We start from the raw sequence: 20,391 nt of genomic DNA, 5'->3' as shown, positions 1-20,391 counted from the left end.
GCACCACTTGCTTCCGTCAAGGCTGAGTACATAATGTGGTGTAATATTACACCATCAATTAAGAAAAATACTGAGGTACTTAAAGTGTTGGAACTGTGTGAAACTTAATAAATAACATTTATTATTTAAACTTATGTTTATTCATATCATGATCTGATCACCATGCTCAATATATCCCATATGCATGGGGGTGTTGGGATAACGATACAAAAGGTTTGCTAGGACTCAGACTCAGCCCCCCCACCCCAAACAAAATCCTGGCTACGGGCCTGCACTGGAGCCAGAAACAGGATGCGATGGCAGTGTAGACGGGGTTTGAGGGGGAGCCTTGCAAAGGGGGGGGGGGGGGGCGGAGGAGCCTGCGGAGCCTGGAAGGGCGCAGCGCCCGCCTCCCTGAATCCCTCCCCCGCCCTCTCCTTGCGCCTTGCCCCTTTAACTGTGTCCCCGGGGCACCTCTCTCTTTTTTCCGCCCTCCGACGCCCACGTCAGCAGCATCCCCAGCAGCAGAAGCAGCAGCTGCGGCAGGCTCAGCCTTTTGTTTCCCGCCGCCGGGCTGCTTGCTCTCTCCTCCTCCTCCGCCCGCAGCGCCCTCCGCCCAGGCGCGGACTCCCTCAGGACGGTGAGAGGGCCCGCCGAGGATGCCCCGGGGGCCCAGACGAGGGACGCGGCGGGCTGAGCCGGGGAAGAAGGCGGCGGGCGGGAGGGCGCGCTGGCGGGTGAGCGGCCTGCAGGGCGGCGCAGGCGGAGGGGCCCCCAGGGAGAGAGGGAAGGAGGGCGGGCGGCCGAGCTAGCGGGGACCCCTTCCTTCCTTCCCGGGGTCTCTGGCGGGAGTCCCTTGGAACCGCCGGTGCGGAGCGAGTGGCCGATGAGCGAAGGAGGCGGGGCGGGGCTGAGGCTCTCTTGGCGCCCTGCCTCCCTCCCTCCCTTCTTCCTCCCTCCTCCCTCCCTTCATTCTTTCCATCCTTCTTCCTTTCTTCCCTTCCTTCCTTCTCCCTTATTTCCTTCCTCCTTTCCATCCTCCTTTCCTTTCTTCTTCCCCTGCCTTTTCTCATTCCTTCTTTCCTCCCTCCTTTCTTTTTCCTTCTCTCCCTCCTATCTTCCTTCCCTCCTCCTTCTTCTTACTCTTTTTTCCTCCCTCCCTCCCTTCTTTCCTCCCACCCTTTCTCCCTCTCTTCATTCTTCCTCCCTCCCATTTCACTCCTTCTTTCTTTCTTCCCTTGCTTCTTCTTCTCCTGCCTTTTTCTTTCTTTCCTTCCTTCTTTCCTTCCTCCCTCCCTTCGTCTGCTTTTCCTATCTTTTTCTTTCCTTCTTTTCTCTTCTTTCCTTCCTGCTCTTCCTCTTTTTTCTTTTCTTCTTTCCTCCCTCCCTTCATTTTTACTTCCTTCCTCTCATCCTTCCCTTTATGCTTTCCTTCCTCCTTTCCATCCTTTAATTCCTTCTTTCCTTCTGCCCTCCCTTCTTCCTCTTCTTCCTTTTTTCTTTATTTCCTTCGTACCTCCCACCCTCCCTTCTTTCCTTCCTCCCTTCCATCCTTCCATCCCTCCCTCCCTACATTCTTTTCTTCCTCCTTTCCATCCTTCTTTCATTCCTCCCTCCCTTCTCTTCCTCCTCCTCCTTTTTCTTTCCTCCCCTTTTCCTCCCTCCCTCCCTCCCTTTTTCTTCTCTCCTTCCTTCCCTCCCTCCTTCCTTCCTTCCTTCCTTCCTTCCTTCTTTCCATCCTTCCTTCCTCCCTTCCATCCTTCTTTCATCCCTCCCTCCCTTCATTCTTTCACCCCTCTCTCCATTCATTCTTTCCTTTCTCCTTTCCATCCTTCCTTCCTTCCTTCTTTCCTTCCTCCCTCCCTTCTTTTTCTTTCCTGCCTTTTTCTTTCCTTATTTCCTTCCTTCGTCCCCTCCATTCTCCCTCCCTCCATTCTTTCGTTCCTCACCCTCTTTCTCCCTTCCTTCCTTCCTTCCTTCCTTCTTTCCTTCCTCTTTTCCATCCTTCTTCCCTCCCTCCTTCCCTCCTACTTCTTCTCCTGCCTTATTCTTTCCTTCCTTCCTTCTTTCTTTCCTTTCTCCTTTCCATTCTTCATTCCTTCCTTCATTCTTACTTTCCTCCCGCCCTCCTCCTCTTTTTTCTTTTTTCCTTCCTTCTGTCTTTCTTCCTTCTTCCTTCTTCCCTTCCTCCTTATTCTCCTCTATTTTCTTTCCTCCCTTCCTTTCCCCCTTCCATGCTTCCTTATTTCCTCCCTCCCTCCCATACTTCCTTCCTTCCTCTCTCCCTCCCTTCATTTTTTCCTTTCTCTCTTCTATCCTTCTTTCATTCCTTCTTTCCTTCCTTCTTTCTTTTCTTCCTTCTTCATCTTCTCCTCCCTCCCCCCTTCCTTTTTTTCTTCCTCTCTCCCTCCATTCCTTCCTGCTTCTTTCCTCATCTCCTTTCTGCTGCACCAACATACATTGGCCGTTTTCCCAATCTCTGTTGTGGATTTAGAAATCCCATTCATCCCTAGCTCACATCTTCAAGGAAGCTGATGTGTGGAAGGAGATGGAAGGAGAAAAAGTCACCCATTTCTTTTGGGTAGAATAAGACATGCCAGATGGGAATGGTCACATCATTGTTGATCTGTTGATCTGAAGCCCAGACGACTGCTTCCAATTAAAATTTATTTACAGTTTTTATATTCTGCCTTTCTCACCCCAAAGGTTCTGGCCAGTCACTGCAAGTGGATGGTTCATATGTCTAGTCTATCCCAAATTGTGGCATTGGAACGAATAGTTGGCTGGCTCCATGTGTACTGAATGGAGACCTCAGCCCAGCTCTTTTCAGGCCCAGTTTGGCTCCTGCTTCTCCATAAGAATGATTGAGATCTCAGCCTGCCAATTTTTCTTCTTCTGTGGCGAGAGAATCAGCCGTCTACAAAGACGTTGCCCAGGGGCGCCCGGATGTCTTGCAATCCTGCGAGGAGGCTTCTCTCATGTCCCCCTAAATCTAGAAATAGTTTTCTAAGATCTACAGAGACACTCGCTGGAACACCTCAGCAAGAGAGAGTCCAAAAGTGGCAGGCTCCAACCCAGCACCTCAACTAATGGCTGATACCAAATGAGAGACTCCCTCCTGGGCACAGAGAAGACTGGGTGACTTGGAGGGCACTGAACAGACTGCGCTCTGGCACCAGGAGATGCAGAGCCAACCTTGAGAAATGGGGCTACAAAGTGGAATCCTCGACATGCGAGTGTGGAGAAGAGCAAACCACTGACCACCTGCTGCAATGCAACCTGAGCCCTGCCACATGCACAATGGAGGACCTTCTTGCAGCAACACCGGAAGCACTCCAAGTGGCCAGATACTGGTCAAAGGACATTTAACCAACTACCAAACTCATAAGTTTTGTATTTGTCTGTTTGTTTGCTTGTTTTGTTCTGTTAGAAATGTAATATATTGCACTGGTTGCTCTGACACGACAAATAAATAAATAAGCCTGCCAATCACAGATCACATGCCCAAATCCTTTCCCATCTCTCTCTCTCTGTATTGCTGTCTTAAACAAAGAAAGAAAAACTCATATTTGGAATTTACAATAATAATTGTATTACCTATCCCTCCTATTATTGTAGTCTCATAACAACAACAACAACAAAGACTCTGGCACAAGCCAGTAAAGGTGGTCCATCCCAGTGGTGATCAGCACACTAGGTACAGTGCCTAAAGACCTTGGCCTGCACTTAAACACAATCGGCGCTGAAAAAATTACCATCTGTCAGCTGCAAAAGGCCACCCTACTCAGATCTGCACACATTATTCCCTGATTCAACACACAGTCCTAGATGCATGGGAAGTGCCCGACGTGTGATCCAATACAACAGCCAGCAGAGTGACCTTGTTTGCTGTGGACTCATCTTGTTGTGTTTCAAGTCATAACAACAACAACAACAATAAATGCATTATCCACTTCTCATTATTTAGTTCAATAATAATAATAATAATAATGAATTTATTACTTCCTATCCTTATTTAGTGTGATAATAATAATTATAAATATATTTCCTGTCTCTTTACCTAGTCAATGTTATGCAATGCTGGGATTTGTAGTTTGGTGAGGAACCAGCATTCTTTGGCAGAGAAGGCTCAGGCCTCGTCAAACTTCACCCCCTACGATGCCATACTATTGAACCAAAGCAGTTAAAGTGGATTCATTCTACAGCAGAGACCCACCCCAAGGTTTTCCTTTGTATTGCTGGAAGTTTTGGAGTTCTAACACTTGTGTGTTTAAAGAAGGAATTCTAGGCAGGCACCAACTGTATTGGCCAAATGACAAAGAGGGCACTTTTCGATGCTGCGTACCACATCTGCCAGCAAATACTTTTTTGCGTATGTGAGAGAGAATTTTGAAACTTGAGGTGCACATGAGATCCGATGGTGCATGAGACTCATCAATGTAGTAGGTTCAGCTCCTGAGACAATTCATATATTGGTCTTGGGGTTTTGAAACTTGAGGTGCGCATGAGATTCAACGATGCATAAGGCTGGAGTTAATATGGGTGCTATTCCTTTTCTTTTGCAGAGGAAGGAAGCTTGCTGCAGTCGACGATGGAGATCTCTTCTCACCAGTTCCACCTCCTGCAGCAGTTGGATGAGCAGCGCAGGCAGGACCTCTTCTGCGACTGCAGCATTGTGGTGGAAGGCAAGGTCTTCAAGGCCCACCGGAACGTGCTCTTCGCCAGCGGTGGCTTCTTCAAGATGCTCCTCTTGCAGTCCTCGAAAGAGAGCGACCAGCCCTCCACCACCACCTTCCAAGCCTTTGCCCCGGAGACCTTTTCACTCATCCTGGACTTTGTGTATTCAGGGAAGCTCTCTCTCACGGGGCAGAACATCATCGAGGTCATGTCAGCTGCCAGCTTTCTGCAGATGACGGATGTCATCAGTGTGTGCAAGACCTTCATCAAGTCCTCCCTGGACATCAGCGAGAAGGAAAAGGACTGCTACTTCAGCCTGTCAGACAAAGAGGCGGTGAACTCGAATGGTGTGGAGCGTTTGTGTTTGTATAGTGGCAGTGACGGCGGGTGGCGAGCAGAGGGCAGCCCTCCTCCGTCTCATTTGAGCCCAGAGCAAGGGACTTGTGCCGCCAGCGGGAATTCCTGGACCAGTTTCAGTTATTACCCACCCTTTCAAAGGAACGCCCAGCCGCTCTCCAAACACGGCCAAAGGCCTGACTCTGTGAAGAAAAGCAGTCGGCATTCGGGACTGACGCAGCCCCCCAATGCCCCTCACTACAAGTCGAGCAAGATGGAAGACCGAGCTACAGAACCCACCAGCCACCCTTCTCCATCGGAAGATGACCTCCAGATCGATTCAGAGGGGGATTCTGGCCCGGCTGGCTACCAATACAGCCGAGGGTCCGATGGCACTCCAAGCGGCTTGGTGGTGGCCCCACAAGAACTGGACCCTCTGCATTCCACCAGCAAATCAAAACCGTTCAAAGGGGATGAGCCCTACAATAGCATGTCCTCCATGTTGGGTGTCATGGGGAACTGGGCAGATGGTAAGGACATGTATTCTGTGTTTATTCCCACATCTTTATTTATTTTACACCATTTATATTTATTTATTTATTTCCTATATTTATACTCCGCCCTTCTCCCCCCTAAGGGGGACTCAGAGCGGCCTAACAAAAGCATCATACGATGCTAGTGTAAGGATGATTAAAGGACCGAGGCATTCCCTTAACACACCTGTGTGACATGAATTTGCTTGAGGAAATAACTAAAGATATTAGAGACCGATTATTCTGGTAGATGTTTGCCGCCACCACCTCAATTTTATTGCTTGAGGAAACAAAGGTGTGAATGTGTTAGAGGTAATAAGCACCCTGGCTTCAGGTTCTTCTTTACTTGCTGACTGGACTGTAAAGAAGTTTTTAGGATGACTTAGTTTCACTGAGGACGACAGACTGAGGCAGACACCAGTTAAAGATAAACTAATAACAGGTTTATTAAATTTTAAGAATATGTCAACTCATAAAATGAGTGGTACACACGCGTAATTCTGTTACTGAGGCTTAGGCTTATTAGATATAAGATTTTCACAAAAGGTATAGCTTTAACTTGAAGTGAGTGCCCTTCTCCACACTATTCAACTCTTTGAAACAGCGTGTTCCTGAGATCAGTCCCCTCGACTGTCTCACAGAGTAATCAGACTTTCTCCAATCTACTCTTCAGGGCAATAAGCTCTCTTGTACTTTCTATTAATACAAGTTGACAAGTCTTCCTCACTGACCCTCCAAGTACAGTAATACTGAAGCCCTTGTCCCTTTCTTATTCCCTGACTGCTTGACTCACTCTAAAGCTCCCTTCTTCCTGTCTAAATCCTACTCTACTAAAATCCTCCTTCTCTCTCTGCTATTAAAACCCTTCTCTCTGTGATGTTAAATCCCTTCTCTCCTCCTGTCAGAAGTGACAGGCTTTTTCACTCACACCCAACTCCTCCCCTTGGTGCTTAAACCAATCAGGAGTCGGCTGACTCCTCCCCTGCCTACTTGCCTCTCCCAAGATGTCAGCTCTTCTAAGCTTCCCTATCAAGATGGAGACTCAGCCCACTGACTCTTAGGCTTCACCTAGCCGGCAAAGGTTAGATCTATTACAGCTAGCATTATAAAAACAACCAAGGTACAATTAAAATATTAAAAATTAAAACAACAATTAAAACAATTAATTAAGACACATCCATTAAAATCGAAATTATTATTATTATTATTATTATTATTATTATTATATTATTATTATAACTTTATTTGTACCCCGCTAGCATCTCCCGCAGGACTTGATGCGGCTTACACAGGCCGAAGCCTCAAAACACAATACAATAGAGACATAACACAATAATAAACAAAGCAAATCAAAACAATTAAGCAAAATAACAACAATGACTACATCAAGACACTATTAAAACCTGGTTTGGCCGGCGCAATGGGGTACAGGGGTTAAAAGTGCTGAAATGGCAGGAGGAACGTAGGATTAAAGGTGCGGTGTGCAGTAACATCAAAAAACCAGTCCAGGTCAATTCATTGCCATAAGTTGTGTGATCTTTTTTTACTTGCTGCTCACTGATCAAATGCTTGGTCTCAATACCAGGACTTGATTTTCCTTCTAAGACAAGAGGGAGGTGGCCAATCTGATATCTCTAGGGAGGGCGTTTCATAGGAGGGGGCCCCTGCTGAGAAGGCCTTGTCTCGTCCCCATCAACCATGTTTGCGATAGTGGTGGGATTGAGAGCAGGGCCTCTCCTGAAGATCTTAAACTTCGTGATGGTTCGTGGCAGGAGATACATTCGGACAGGTAGTCTGGGCCAGAACCATTCAGGGCTTTAAAGGTTAAAACCAGCACTTTGAATTGTGCTTGAAAGCTGATCGGTAGCCAGAAGAGTTGGCGTAACAAAGGAGTTGTATGTTCCCTGTACGTCGCTCCAGTGAGCAACCTGGCTGCCGACCGTTGGACTAGTTGAAGCTTCCAGGCAGTCTTCAAGTCTGTTGCAGTAGTCTATTTGGGATGTAACAAGAGCATGGACCACTGTGGCTAAGTCAGACTTTTATATGTCGTCCTTTTCACCCCGAAGGGGACTCAGAGTGGCTTAAAGTTATTTGTACATCTATATCTATAAATTTCCTACTGGCGTCCAACGGGGAAGCAAAACTCTAAAACCCCTCCACAAAACTCCACCAAAATTGCCATGCCCCAAGGACAACCCACTAGGTACAAACTAATCCAGTCAGAAATCAAAACAACACAACCACACACAGAAAAAACGGCAAAACAACTGAGCATGCGCACTGGCGCAAAGTCCCCAGCGCGCGCGCGCACATGGCCGAATGGCCAACGCACTTCCCTCCCTCCCTCGCCCCGCCCAGCGCGAACACGTCACCGCACTTCCCCATGGCACACACACACACACAAACAACGCCACTTCCCCCCGCCCCCTTCCCTCCACCCCCTCCTTCATCTTACTCCTCCCACGCTGCCTCCAAGCCCCGTTCCGCACACTCCAAGCCTTGCCGCGCCGCAGCCCCACTGGAAAGACACACCCCCTCCCTTCGCCCCACCCCTTTCCTCCCTGAGACACTCCTGGAAGGAAAGGGGTGGGGCGAAGGGAGGGGGCGTGTCTAACCGGAGAGGGAGGGAGGAGGGAAGGAATGAGTCATGGAGGAAAGGGGTGTCTTCAAAGTCGCCCCCTCCCTTCGCCCCACCCCTTCCCTCCCTGAGTCACTCCTTCCCTCCTCCCTCCCTCTCCGGTTAGACATGCCCCCTCCCTTCGCCCCACCCCTTTCCTTCCAGGAGTCAATCAGGGAGGGAAGGGGTGGGGCGAAGGGAGGGGGCGTGTCTTTCTGGAAGGGGTGGGAGGAGGGAAGGAGTGACTCAGGGAGGGAAGGGGTGGGGCGAAGGGAGGGGGTGACTTTGAAGACACGCCCCCTCCCTTCTTCCCACCCCTTCCCTCCCTAAGTCACTCCTTCCCTCCTCCCACCCCCTCCGGAAAGACATGCCCCCTCCCTTCGCCCCACCCCTTCCCTCCCTGATTGACTCTTGGAAGGAAAGGGGTGGGGCGAAGGGAGGGGGCGTTTTTTCCGGAGGGAGTGGGAGGTGGGAAGGAGTGACTCAGGGAGGGAAGGGGTGGGAAGAAGGGAGGGGGCGACTTTGAAGACACAATGATGGATCCGGACCAAAGCATTCAATACGCCCAAATATCCACACAGATGGAGTTTGAGGGAAATAGACCTTGACATTTGGGAGTTGTAGTCACTGGGATTCAGAGTTCAGCAACACTCAAAGAGCATCCTGAAGAGCACCCCACCAACGACAGAATTGGGGCAAACATGCCACACTGAACCCCCATGACCAACAGAAGATACTCAAGTTTACACACAAGCATAAAGAAGGAGGAGGAAGGAGGGATGCCAGAGAGAAAGAGAGAGAGAGAGAGGAAAGGAAGGAGTGTGTGAGAGAGAAAGAGGGAAAGAGGGCGAGTGAAGGAAGGAAGAGAGGCCAGGCAGAGACTTCAAAACTCTTACTAAAGGCCACAGCAACGCGTGGCAGGGCACAGCTAGTACAATATATTATTAGCATAGCACAATATTAGTATTATATATTACTATATTGTACTATACCACTATACTGTAATATTATTAGTAATATTACATGTAAAATAAAATATATAATTACTATATTGTATTATTATTGGTATTATATTGTATTACATTATACTATTATCAATATTATATGTGTATACAATATATTTTATTATTAACACAGAACAATATTAGTATTACATATTACTATATTGTACTACACTGCTATACTGTAATATGTAGATATCGAGGGGTATAACCTCTTTCACAGAAACCGAACAAAGGGGAGAGGAGGCGGAGTAGCCTTATATGTCAAAAACTCTTATGCTGCAGAAGAGATTCAAGACAGCAATCTGGGAAACCAGCTTGAAATCATCTGGATAAGAATCAAGGGAACTGGGACTCAAAAAGATGTCGTTGGCATCTACTACAGACCCCCAAGCCAGGAGGAAGAACTTGATGAAGTCTTCTGACAACAGTTGACCAAACAGGCACAGAGAAGAGATGTAGTAGTCATGGGCGATTTCAACTATCCCGATATTTGCTGGAAAACAAACTCAGCCAAGAGTACAAGGTCCAACAAATTCCTCACTTGCCTTGCAGACAATTTCATTGTCCAGAAGGTAGAAGAGGCAACAAGGGGATTGCCTACTCTTGATCTCATCCTAACAAATGCGGAGGACCTGATTTCCAAAAAATGAAGGAAACGCTGAGCAGCATTCCGTGGACACAGATACTAAGAGACAAGGGAGTTACGGATAGATGGGAATTTCTCAAGAGTGAAATACTCAAGGCGCAATTGCAAACCGTGCCAACAAAGAGAAAAAATAGGACAAGTGCAAAGAAGCCAGAATGGATGTCCAAAGAACTTCCAACTGTGCTAAGACACAAAAGAGACATGCACAAGAAGTGGAAAAAGGGAGAAATCACCAAAGAAGAATTCAAACAAATAGCCAACACCTGTAGGGAAAAGGTCCGCAAGGCTAAAGCAAAAAACGAGCTCAGACTTGCCAGGGACATTAAAAACAATAAAAAGGGCTTCTATTCTTATGTCAGTAGAAAAAGGAAGAACAAGGAGGCGATAGGACCTCTTCGAGGAGAAGATGGGGCAATGCTGACAGGGGATAGGGAAAAGGCAGAACTACTTAATGCCTTCTTTGCCTCGGTCTTCTCACAAAAAGAGAGTCTTCAACCTCAGCAAGATGGAGTGGATGAGGGATTGGAGGACATCCAACCCCAAATTGGGAAAGAAGTCGTCCAGGAATACCTGGCCGCTCTTAATGAGTTCAAGTCCCCAGGGCCAGATCAACTACACCCCAGAGTATTGAAGGAACTAGCGGGAGTCATTTCGGAACCATTGGCAACCGTCTTTGAGAGTTCTTGGAGAACGGGAGAAGTTCCAGCAGATTGGAGGAGGACCAATGTGGTCCCAATCTTCAAGAAGGGAAAAAAGGATGACCCAAACAACTACCGTCCGGTCAGCCTCACGTCGATACCGGGCAAGATTCTGGAAAAGATTGTTAAGGAAGCGGTCTGCAAACACTTAGAAACAAATGCAGTCATCGCTAATAGTCAACATGGATTTATCAAAAACAAGTCATGCCAGACTAATCTGATCTCTTTCTTCGATAGAGCTACAAGCTGGGTAGATGCGGGGAATGCCGTGGATGTAGCGTACCCGGATTTCAGTAAGGCCTTCGACAAGGTCCCCCATGACCTTCTGGCAAGGAAACTAGTCCAATGTGGGCTAGGCAAAACTACGGTGAGGTGGATCTGTAATTGGTTAAGTGGACGAACATAGAGAGTGCTCACTAATGCTTCCTCTTCATCTTGGAAAGAAGTGACAAGTGGAGTGCCGCAGGGTTCCGTCCTGGGCCCGGTCCTGTTCAACATCTTTATTAATGACTTAGATGAAGGGCTAGAAGGCATGATCATCAAGTTTGCAGATGACACCAAATTGGGAGGGATAGCCAATAGTCCAGAGGACAGGAGCAGGATTCAAAACGATCTTGACAGATTAGAGAGATGGGCCAAAACTAACAAAATGAAGTTCAACAGTGACAAATGCAAGATACTCCACTTTGGCAGAAAAAATGAAATGCAAAGATACAGAATGGGTGACGCCTGGCTCAAGAGCAGTACGTGTGAAAAAGATCTTGGAGTCCTCGTGGACAACAAGTTAAACATGTACCAACAATGTGATGTGGCGGCAAAAAAAGCCAATGGGATTTTGGCCTGCATCAATAGGAGCATAGTGTCTAGATCTAAGGAAGTAATGCTACCCCTCTATTCTGCTTTGGTTAGACCACATCTGGAATATTGTGTCTAATTCTGGGCACCACAATTCAAGAGAGATATTGACAAGCTGGAATGTGTCCAGAGGAGAGCGACTAAAATGATCATGGGTCTGGAGAACAAGCCCTATGAGGAGCGGCTTAGGGAACTGGGCATGTTTAGCCTGAAGAAGAGAAGGCTGAGAGGAGATATGATAGCCATGTATAAATATGTGAGAGGAAGCCACAGGGAGGAGGGAGCAAGCTTGTTTTCTGCTTCCTTGGAGACTAGGATGCGGAACAATGGCTTCAAACTACAAGAGAGGAGATTCCATCTGAACATTAGGAAGAATTTCCTGACTGTGAGAGCCGTTCAGCAGTGGAACTCTCTGCCCCGGAGTGTGGTGGAGGCTCCTTCTTTGGAAGCTTTTAAGCAGAGGCTGGATGGCCATTTGTCAGGGGTGATTTGAATGCAATATTCCTGCTTCTTGGCAGGGGGTTGGACTGGATGGCCCATGAGGTCTCTTCCAACTCTTTGATTCTATGATTCTATGATAATATGATAATATTATTAGTAATAGTACATGTAACATAATATATATAATGATATATTATATGTGTATACAATATATTTTATTATTAACACAGCACAATATTAGTATTATATATTACTATATTGTACTATACCACTATACTGTAATTATATTAGTAATAGTATGTAATTATTATATTGTATTATTATTAATATTCTATTAATATCTTTGCTGTGCAGAATTTGTTATTTCGATTGTTGCACAGTGACTACCGAAGTTTAGAAAGAAACAAAAAAAGAGGCTTAAAGCATGTAAGAAGGATTTGACTTGAGTAGGAACACTTAGTTAAAAACATTTTGGAATAAAATAGACTATGACATCTCTGGGTCATTTTGTTCAAATTTAACAAAGTGTTCCTCCTACCTAATCAAATCCTTCATATACACTTTTAAGACTTCTTTGTTAAACTCAACAAAGTCCCGAAAGTGCTCTGAGCAATAGTTGTAATAATCATAATAATAATTGTTCCGTCTCCCAGGAGTATGAGTTTTGCATTACCTTTAAGTTGCTGGAAACAGCCTCTCCTTGTGTTTCTCCCAGGCTGCTGCAGCCTCTGCAAGGCCTAAAAAGTTAGCAGCCAGAGGTAGGAAAGCCAGTTTGCAGGCCCTCTGCAATGACTGGCCAAAGAGTAGCTCTTTGGGCCTGCCCCAGCTTCCAGGGTAGAAGCAGCCATTTTGGAGGTTTTCCTGCCCCTTCAGTCTTGAGTCATAGATAGAAAACAATTGAGTTTGATTGAGTTATTTAGTTAGAGATAGATTAAAAGAGAACTATTTAGATAGTTATAGAGGATTATCTAGATCAGGCCCGTAGCCAGGATTTCGTTTCGGGGGGGCTGAATTTTTTTTCAGGGGGGGTTTCGGGGGGGGGCTGAGTTTCGGGGGGGGGGGCTGAGTCTGAGTGAAAGAGGGTCTAGCCTAGCAAACCTTTTGTATCATTACCCCAATACCCCCGTGCATATGGGATATATTGAGTATGGTGATCAGATCATGATATGAATAAACATAACAGTTTAAATAATGCACCATTAAGGCCTTTTCGCGAACCATCATGAAAATTTTGGGGGGGGGGGCTGAAGCCCCCCGAGCCCCCCCCCCCCCCCCCTGGCTACATGCCTGATCTAGATAGTTATAGAGATACCCTTTTTGGAGAAAGTTATACCTTTTTTGGAGAAAGATTGCCTCAACTATTGAACCCCAATTGACTGTTTTGTAATATTGATAAGCTGAGCCAAGTCTATCAGGACTTTGTGACCCTGTTTGATGTTTCAAACTTGAAGTGGACTCAGTTATTCAAGAAAGCTCAATCTTCTAAAGAAAGACCCCAGCAGTTCACCCAGACCTAGATAGCAGTACTTCAAAGTTTTATTTTAATGTGTCTGGGCGTAACGGCATAGATTTTACATAGGTAGGAGGTTTTTTTTCCACCTGAGTCTAGCCTGTTCTGCCATAAAGACTTTAGTTTTAGTTGGTCTGTTGCAGTGAAGCTTGCTGCCAGACTGAAAGAAAGTGAGGGAGTGGGGCTCCATTCCCTCAGCACTTGCAGTCCCCTGCTTACTAGGCTCGCATGTGCACGCGTGGCCCAGCGGCTATTTCTGGGTTTGCACTGCTGTGCAGAACCCAACAACCCTCAGAGCTCTTTGGCGGTAGGCCTTGAATCACGGAGCTCCAGTGGCAGTTCTTTTGGCTCGCACAGAGTCATGGAGCCCAGCAGAACCAGGTCAGAATCCGGGCGGGCCTGGCAACTCCACTGCAGGATCTCGGCTGGAATAGTCGGCCAATGGTGGCTCACCAGGATCTCGGCCAGAATAGCCGGCCGGCGGTGGCTCACCAGGATCTTGGCCGGAATAGTTGGCCGGTGGTGGCTCATCAGGATCTTGGCCAGAATAGTCGGCCAGCAGTGGTTTGCCTCTTTGCCCTTCGGTGGTGACCTCCCTTTACAGTGGGGAGAAGGAGTTTCTTCTTTCCTCCCCTCCAGAGCCAGCCTTCGAGCCACAGAGCACGGGGTGTTTGAAATTTTGGTGAAGCTGCCATCTTAGCAGCTTGCGTCATTCGACCAAAGAAGGTTCCTCCCTCCTTTCCTGGTTTTTGCAGGGGAGGTATCAGGTGGCAACCACCAATCAGTTGCCATTTTGCAGTTTGCTCATCAAAGTTTGGCACCAAAGTCACAATTTCTGCAAAGTATAGTTTTCAATTGATATATATTGCTGTGTTAACATGCTGTATATTGTATTTTATACTGCATTTGACTTTGTGTGATTTTACTTGCTATAAGGGTTCATAATGTCTGTGCAATATCAAAAGGATGCAGGTGAGATGCCTACTGCTGAGGCAGAAAGTAAGAGGCCCCAAAGAATTAAATACCCTTTAGCCAAGTTGCTAGACCAACTTGAGGAAGAAAGGAAGCTCCTCCATGTGAAGCTAGATTCAGCATGGGAGCGCATCACAATATTGATAGCCAGAATAGAAAGCTTAGATATTACAAAGGTGTCATCCATTTTAAAGTCAGACCTTGAAAAAACTTTCGGTCTGTGAAAGAGTATAGTGACAAAGATAATTCAAGTTGTTGAACGCATAAATGCAGAAGACTCAGAGTCAGAAATAGTCCGTCTCTTAGCCGACACTGGGGAGAAAGAAGATAGGGTAAGGGCCACTCTAGATGCCCTAGAATCCAGTTCCTCATCTGTTGAGCCAAGGCCTGTGCCTAAAAAAAGACAGTCTCCCTCATGTAGCCTTAAGTCCAGCCGTTCTAGCCAGGCATCTACAATAAGGGAGCGTGCTTTGTCTAAGCACAGCCACAAGTCTTCCATTGCTGGAAGTGCCATCTCTTCAATAGCGGCTTTGCATATTAAAGAGGCTGCTCGTCTCGAGTTGCAAAGTAAAATTGCGGAAGCAGAAGCCGACGCAATGATAGCGAAGCACACCCTCCTCTTTAAAAAGGAAGAACAGTGGTTTCAAATAGAAGGCCAAGTGGAACAGGCTCAAAGGCGAAGTGAACTGGAGATGCTTAAACTAAAAATGGATGCTGCTGCCAAAAGGATAAAGGCTGAGACTTTGGCTAAGGTCCTGGGTGAGCAACTCACAGAAGAAGATGTAGGTCAGTTGCCAACACAGGACCCTTCTTCCAAATTGCTTGCGCACCTCAGCAGCATCAACAGCCAGCTTTCGGATGAGGAACAGGAAGACTTCTATCCTTGGCCAGAGCAGGCCCCTAAAGTTGCCTTCGAGGTCCCTGAAGAGCAGAGTGTCATAGCGGGGAGCTCATCCTTGCTCGTGTTGCCTGTGTCTCCCACTAAGATCCCAGGACAGCTAACTAGGGCATCAAGGCCAAACACTAGTTGGGCTCTAAAGGCAGCTTCACAGGGAGCCATTGGTCCACCTGCAGGCAATGTCATCCCTCCAAAGAGCCAAAGGTCAACACAAGGAGCACGCGCGGAATTTCACCTCACAACAGCCAACGCCTCACTTGTTCCCTTCGACACCAGAATCCCAGCTTGTCTCCATCCTTAGGAGCCCCAAAAGGGACCTTAAAGACAAGGGAGTCGAAAAGTTTCAGACAAGCCTGAGGAATTTCTTCTCTGAAAGGTCACCTTCCAGAGAGCAATCAGAGACTTCATGTTGCTGCCTGAGGAAGAATTGACTCTTTTGGCTGCGTGGTTGGGGCCAAATTCATCTTTACAAGTTAAGAAGATCTACGCAGCCCATGTAGCTGATCCTGACAAAGCATTGGAAAAGGCCTGGGCAAGGTTGGAGCAGCGGTACGGAGCCAGCACAGAGATTGAAGCATCTCTTATGGACAAACTCCAAAGGTTTCCAACCTTGAAGCTCAAAGACTTCAAGCTCTTGTGGGACTTCAGCGATCTCCTTGCAGAGCTAGAGTCGGCCAAGGAGAATCCAGAGCTGCCTGGTCTCAAGTGCCTCGATCAGTACCTGTCTCAGTGGCAGATCCTGAGTAAGCTTCCCTTCACCTCCAAGAATCCTGGGGGAAAGAAGTTTTCAACTACAAGGAGGCCCATTCTCAGGCTTACCCTCCATTCTCCCATCTGGTCCAGTTCATCACCAGAGCGGCCAGAGAAAGGAATGATCCACAGACGGGCCTTCCCACCTTGTACCAAGGGATCAATCCAGAGAAGGCACCTAAAGTGGATGAGAAACCACCTAGAGAGGCCAAAATACAGGTCAGTGTGAAGGCTGTTGAAACTCAACATGACGAACCCAGGTTGGAAGTGAAAGAGGTGCTCTGTCCCATTCATCAGAAGCCCCACAGTTTGACCAACTGCCGGGAATTTGGCAAGAAGCCATACAAAGAAAGACAACAGTTAGTCCAAAAGCAGGGCATCTGTTTTAGGTGCTGTGGAGCAATTCCACATTTTGTGTCCAAGTGCAAAGAAAGCATCAAGTGTGAAAAGTGCAACAGCCCCAAGCATTGCACTGCAATGCACAACTCCAACGCTGTCTCCCACACCAAAGGGAACACATCTTCAAAGGAAAAGCCACCTACCGAAGCCACCAACAAGCAGGAAGATGTTCGAACAGTTGCCTGCACTGAGCTGTGCTCTGACGCGCATCAGTTCAGAGTCTGCCATCCCATCTGCCTGGCAGATGTGTATCCAGCCAAGAGCCCTTGGCTTAAAAAGAGACTTTATGTGGCTTTGGATTCACAGAGCGACGCTTCCCTGGCTACTCCAGAGTTCTTCCAAATGTTCAACCCAAAAACCAAGACGGTCGACTACACTATGCCAACGTGTGTATGAAGGAAGAAGTTACAGGGTCGCATAGCTTCCAGTTTTGTTGTTTCCTCTTGCGACCAAAAGGGACAGTTCAAGTTGCCAGACCTTATTGACTGTTCCTCCATTCCTCAGAACAAAAAGCAGATTGTTACCCAAGAAGTTGTGGAGGCCCATCCTCATCTGCGAAGGCTGAAGAATGCCATACCAGCTTTTCTGCCAGATGTTGACATTGCCCTTTTGCTTGGTTTGGACTGCCCGAGCTTGTTCTGCATGAACGACCAAGTTAAGGGACCTCCAGGTGTGCCTATTGCACAACTACTGCCATTGGGCTGGACAGTTATAGGCCCAGTGTGCATAAACAAGATGCCCCCTCCATCATCGTTGGACTCCAAACAAGCACACGTGCTTAAAGGTGGATGTCCCACGCTTATGCACAGCAGCCTGAGCCACATCTCAGTCTGCTGCCAAGGAATAGCTCCAGAGCGTTCCTCCATCTTTGAGGTTTCTGAGAGAGATGAAGCCCCGGCGCTCTCAAAAGATGAACAAAAGTCTTCGGATATTATGGACTCTGAAGTCTCTCGAAGTCCAGAGGGAAATTGGATAGCCCCTCTGCCTTTTAAGTCACAAAGGCCCACTTTGCCAAACAACAGGCACGTGGCAGAGAAAAGACTCTGGTCCCTAAAAAGGAAGATGCAAAAGGACCCCAAAGTTAAAGAACAGGCTTTATGGGGGACATGTTCCAGAGCAACTGTGCAGAGGCCTCTGACCAAAGTGAGGACGGTGAGGAACATTGGTTTTTATCATTCCATAAAGTCACGCATCCCCAAAAGCCTGATAAGGTCCGAATTGTTTTCGATGCCAGTGCCACATGTCAAGACATTTCACTTAACAATGTATTGTTAAAGGGACCAGATCTCTTAAACAGTTTGCTTGGCGTCATCTTGAGATTTAGAGAAAAGGAGTTTGCTGTCATTGCGGACATCCACAAGATGTTCTACGCCTTCTTAGTCCACCCTGACCATCGCAGGTACTTGTGGTATGCTGACACCCAGAATTTGAGTGACGTTCGGGTCTTCCAGATGCGCGTACATATCTTCGGAAACACCCCGTCTCCAGCCGTTGCAAACTACTGCCGCAAAAGAATTGCAGATTAGTTTGGACACCTGTTTAGTTCAGAGGTCGCCAGTATAGTTAACCACAATTTTTATGTAGATGACCTTTTGGTTTCTTTTGGGTCCATCCATCAAGCCATCCAAATAGTGCACAAGGTGCAGACTTTGTTAAAGGGTGCCAACATTCGCCTGCACAAACGGCTGTCTAACAACAGACAAATTTTACAAGCCTTTCCCTTGGAAGATTTAGCAGAAAGCAATGTTTATGAGTTTTTTAAAGAATTAAGTTCCCAGTCTAGTTTAGGACTTCTCTGGGATGTGAAAACGGATCATCTTTCTTTGAGAGCATCTAAATTTCAGTTTGTGAACACTAAGAGACAGATGCTTTCTGCCATCAATGGGATATTTGATCCCTTAGGCACAGCTGCCCCTGTTCTGATCACTGCTAAGCTTCTGTTCAGGCAGGTGATTCAAGAAAAGATAGGATGGGACCAGGAGCTGACCCCATCAGTGAAAGCAGCTTGGGTAAACTGGACTTCCCAAGCTGAAGGACTAGAAACCATCACAGTTCCCAGGCAATTTGTTCCCTACAAGGTGATGATAGAACCTACGACAGAACTTCACATCTTCTGTGATGCATCTGAGCAAGCCATAGCAGCTGTGGGATACATGCGGCAAAAGGACAAAGATGTCTGCCACGTCAGTTTCATCATGGCAAAAGCCAAAATAGGTCCTATGGGGACTTCCATACCCCGGCTGGAATTGTGTGCAGCTGTTCTTGCTGTCCAGCTCTGGCGCATCATACAGCAAAAAAAAAAAGGAGATTCGTTTCAAGACATTTATTTTCATACAGACAGTACAGTTGTGCTTGGTTACATCAACAACACAACCAATGTGGCTAATAGAATCAACAACATTCTATCTAGTTCTGCGCCTAGCCAATGGCATCATGTTGTCACCAGCGACAACCCACAGGACAATATTGAGGTGGGCAACGTTGTGTTGTTAAAGGACAGAGACTTGCCCCGCCATGCTTGGCCCATGGACATCATACTAAAGACTTTTCCTTGCCCTGACGGTAAGGTCAGGAAAGTTCAATTAAAGACTTACAACAAGGACAAAATGTTTGTCCTGGACAGACCAATCAGAGATCTTGTATTGCTCGTGGATAGTGTTTAATGTTTTTACTGTTTTAGTGTTATGTATACAAAGATATTTGTATATATTTAAGTGGTAAATTTCCAGATCCTAGGAAATTTAAGCAGGGAATGTTCCATCTCCCAGGAGTATGGGTTTTGCATTACCTTTAAGTTGCTGGAAACAGCCTCTCCTTGTGTTTCTCCCAGGCTGCTGCAGCCTCTGCAAGGCCTAAAAAGTTAGCAGCCAGAGGTAGGAAAGCCAGTTTGCAGGCCCTCTGCAATGACTGGCCAAAGAGTAGCTCTTTGGGCCTGCCCCAGCTTCCAGGGTAGAAGCAGCCATTTTGGAGGTTTTCCTGCCCCTTCAGTCTTAAGGAAGAATCCATGATGTGCTGTTGGCAGACAGGTACCTCCAAAGATACCATTGTAAAAACAATTGAGACCTATAGATAGAAAGATAGATAGATAGATAGATAGATAGATAGATAGATAGAGTAATTGAGTAATTGAGTCATAGATAGAAAACAATTGAGTTTGATTGAGTTATTTAGTTAGAGATAGATTAAAAGAGAACTATTTAGATAGTTATAGAGGATTATCTAGATAGTTATAGAGATACCCTTTTTGGAGAAAGTTATACCCCTTTTGGAGAAAGATTGCCACAACTATTGAACCCCAATTGACTGTTTATTTTGTAATATTGATAAGCTGAGCCAAGTCTACCAGGACTTCGTGAATAAATACCCTGTTTGATGTTTCAAACTTGAAGTGGACTCAGTTATTCAAGAAAGCTCAATCTTCTAAAGAAAGACCCCAGCAGTTCGCCCAGACCTAGATAGCAGCACGTCAAAGTTTTATTTTAATGTGTCTGGGCGTAACGGCACAATAATCATAATAATATTTTTCCCGCCTCTCCTTGTGACTGGAAGCACAGAATTAAAACAGATAAAACATATTCATACTTGGAACCAAGAGGAAGAGACCCCAAGGGCCATCCAGTCAAACCTACTTCTGCCAGGCAGAAAAACAATCAAAGCCCTCCCAACAGATAGCCATGTAGCCTCACATTTATTATTTATTTACTACATTTATGTACCGCTTTTCTCTCCCCCCCCCCCACCAGGGAACTCAAAGCAGTTTCCAACATCATAAAGTCAAAATTCAGTGCCATACATACATGTGAACACCAAAACATAATAGCTAGACAATAACATATAACTATAACATAAAAACATAACCATATTAAAACATAACACATAACATTTGGCTATAAAACATAAAATTTAAAACATCAATAATACAATAACATTTATTGTATTATCAACAACAACATGATTTAAAAACAGTTATAGACATTACTGGGTTTATGGAAAAATGGGGCTATGGAATCATAGAATTGGATGGTACCCTAAAAGGCCATCCAGTCCAACGCCCTTCTGCTATGGAGGCAGTCAAA

General features: G+C 46.4%; 1 protein-coding gene across 1 annotated transcript in view; it reads left to right on the top strand.

The window, feature by feature from the left end:
• Window positions 1-496: 496 nt before the first annotated feature.
• The window catches only part of LOC137095341 (zinc finger and BTB domain-containing protein 8A-like), a 35,554-nt gene continuing 15,659 nt past the window's right edge, over window positions 497-20,391 (top strand). Inside the window, exons 1-2 of the mRNA XM_067461877.1 lie at window positions 497-619; window positions 4,545-5,522. Coding sequence (XP_067317978.1) covers window positions 4,571-5,522 — 952 coding nt within the window. The 5' untranslated portion in view covers window positions 497-619; window positions 4,545-4,570. The remainder of the gene's footprint in view (window positions 620-4,544; window positions 5,523-20,391) is intronic.

This window comes from Anolis sagrei, chromosome Y (assembly GCF_037176765.1).
Source record: "Anolis sagrei isolate rAnoSag1 chromosome Y, rAnoSag1.mat, whole genome shotgun sequence".
Lineage (NCBI taxonomy): Eukaryota > Metazoa > Chordata > Lepidosauria > Squamata > Dactyloidae > Anolis > Anolis sagrei.
The sequence above is the reverse complement of the archived record's forward strand: the minus strand, read 5'-3'. Positions and strand labels throughout refer to the sequence as shown.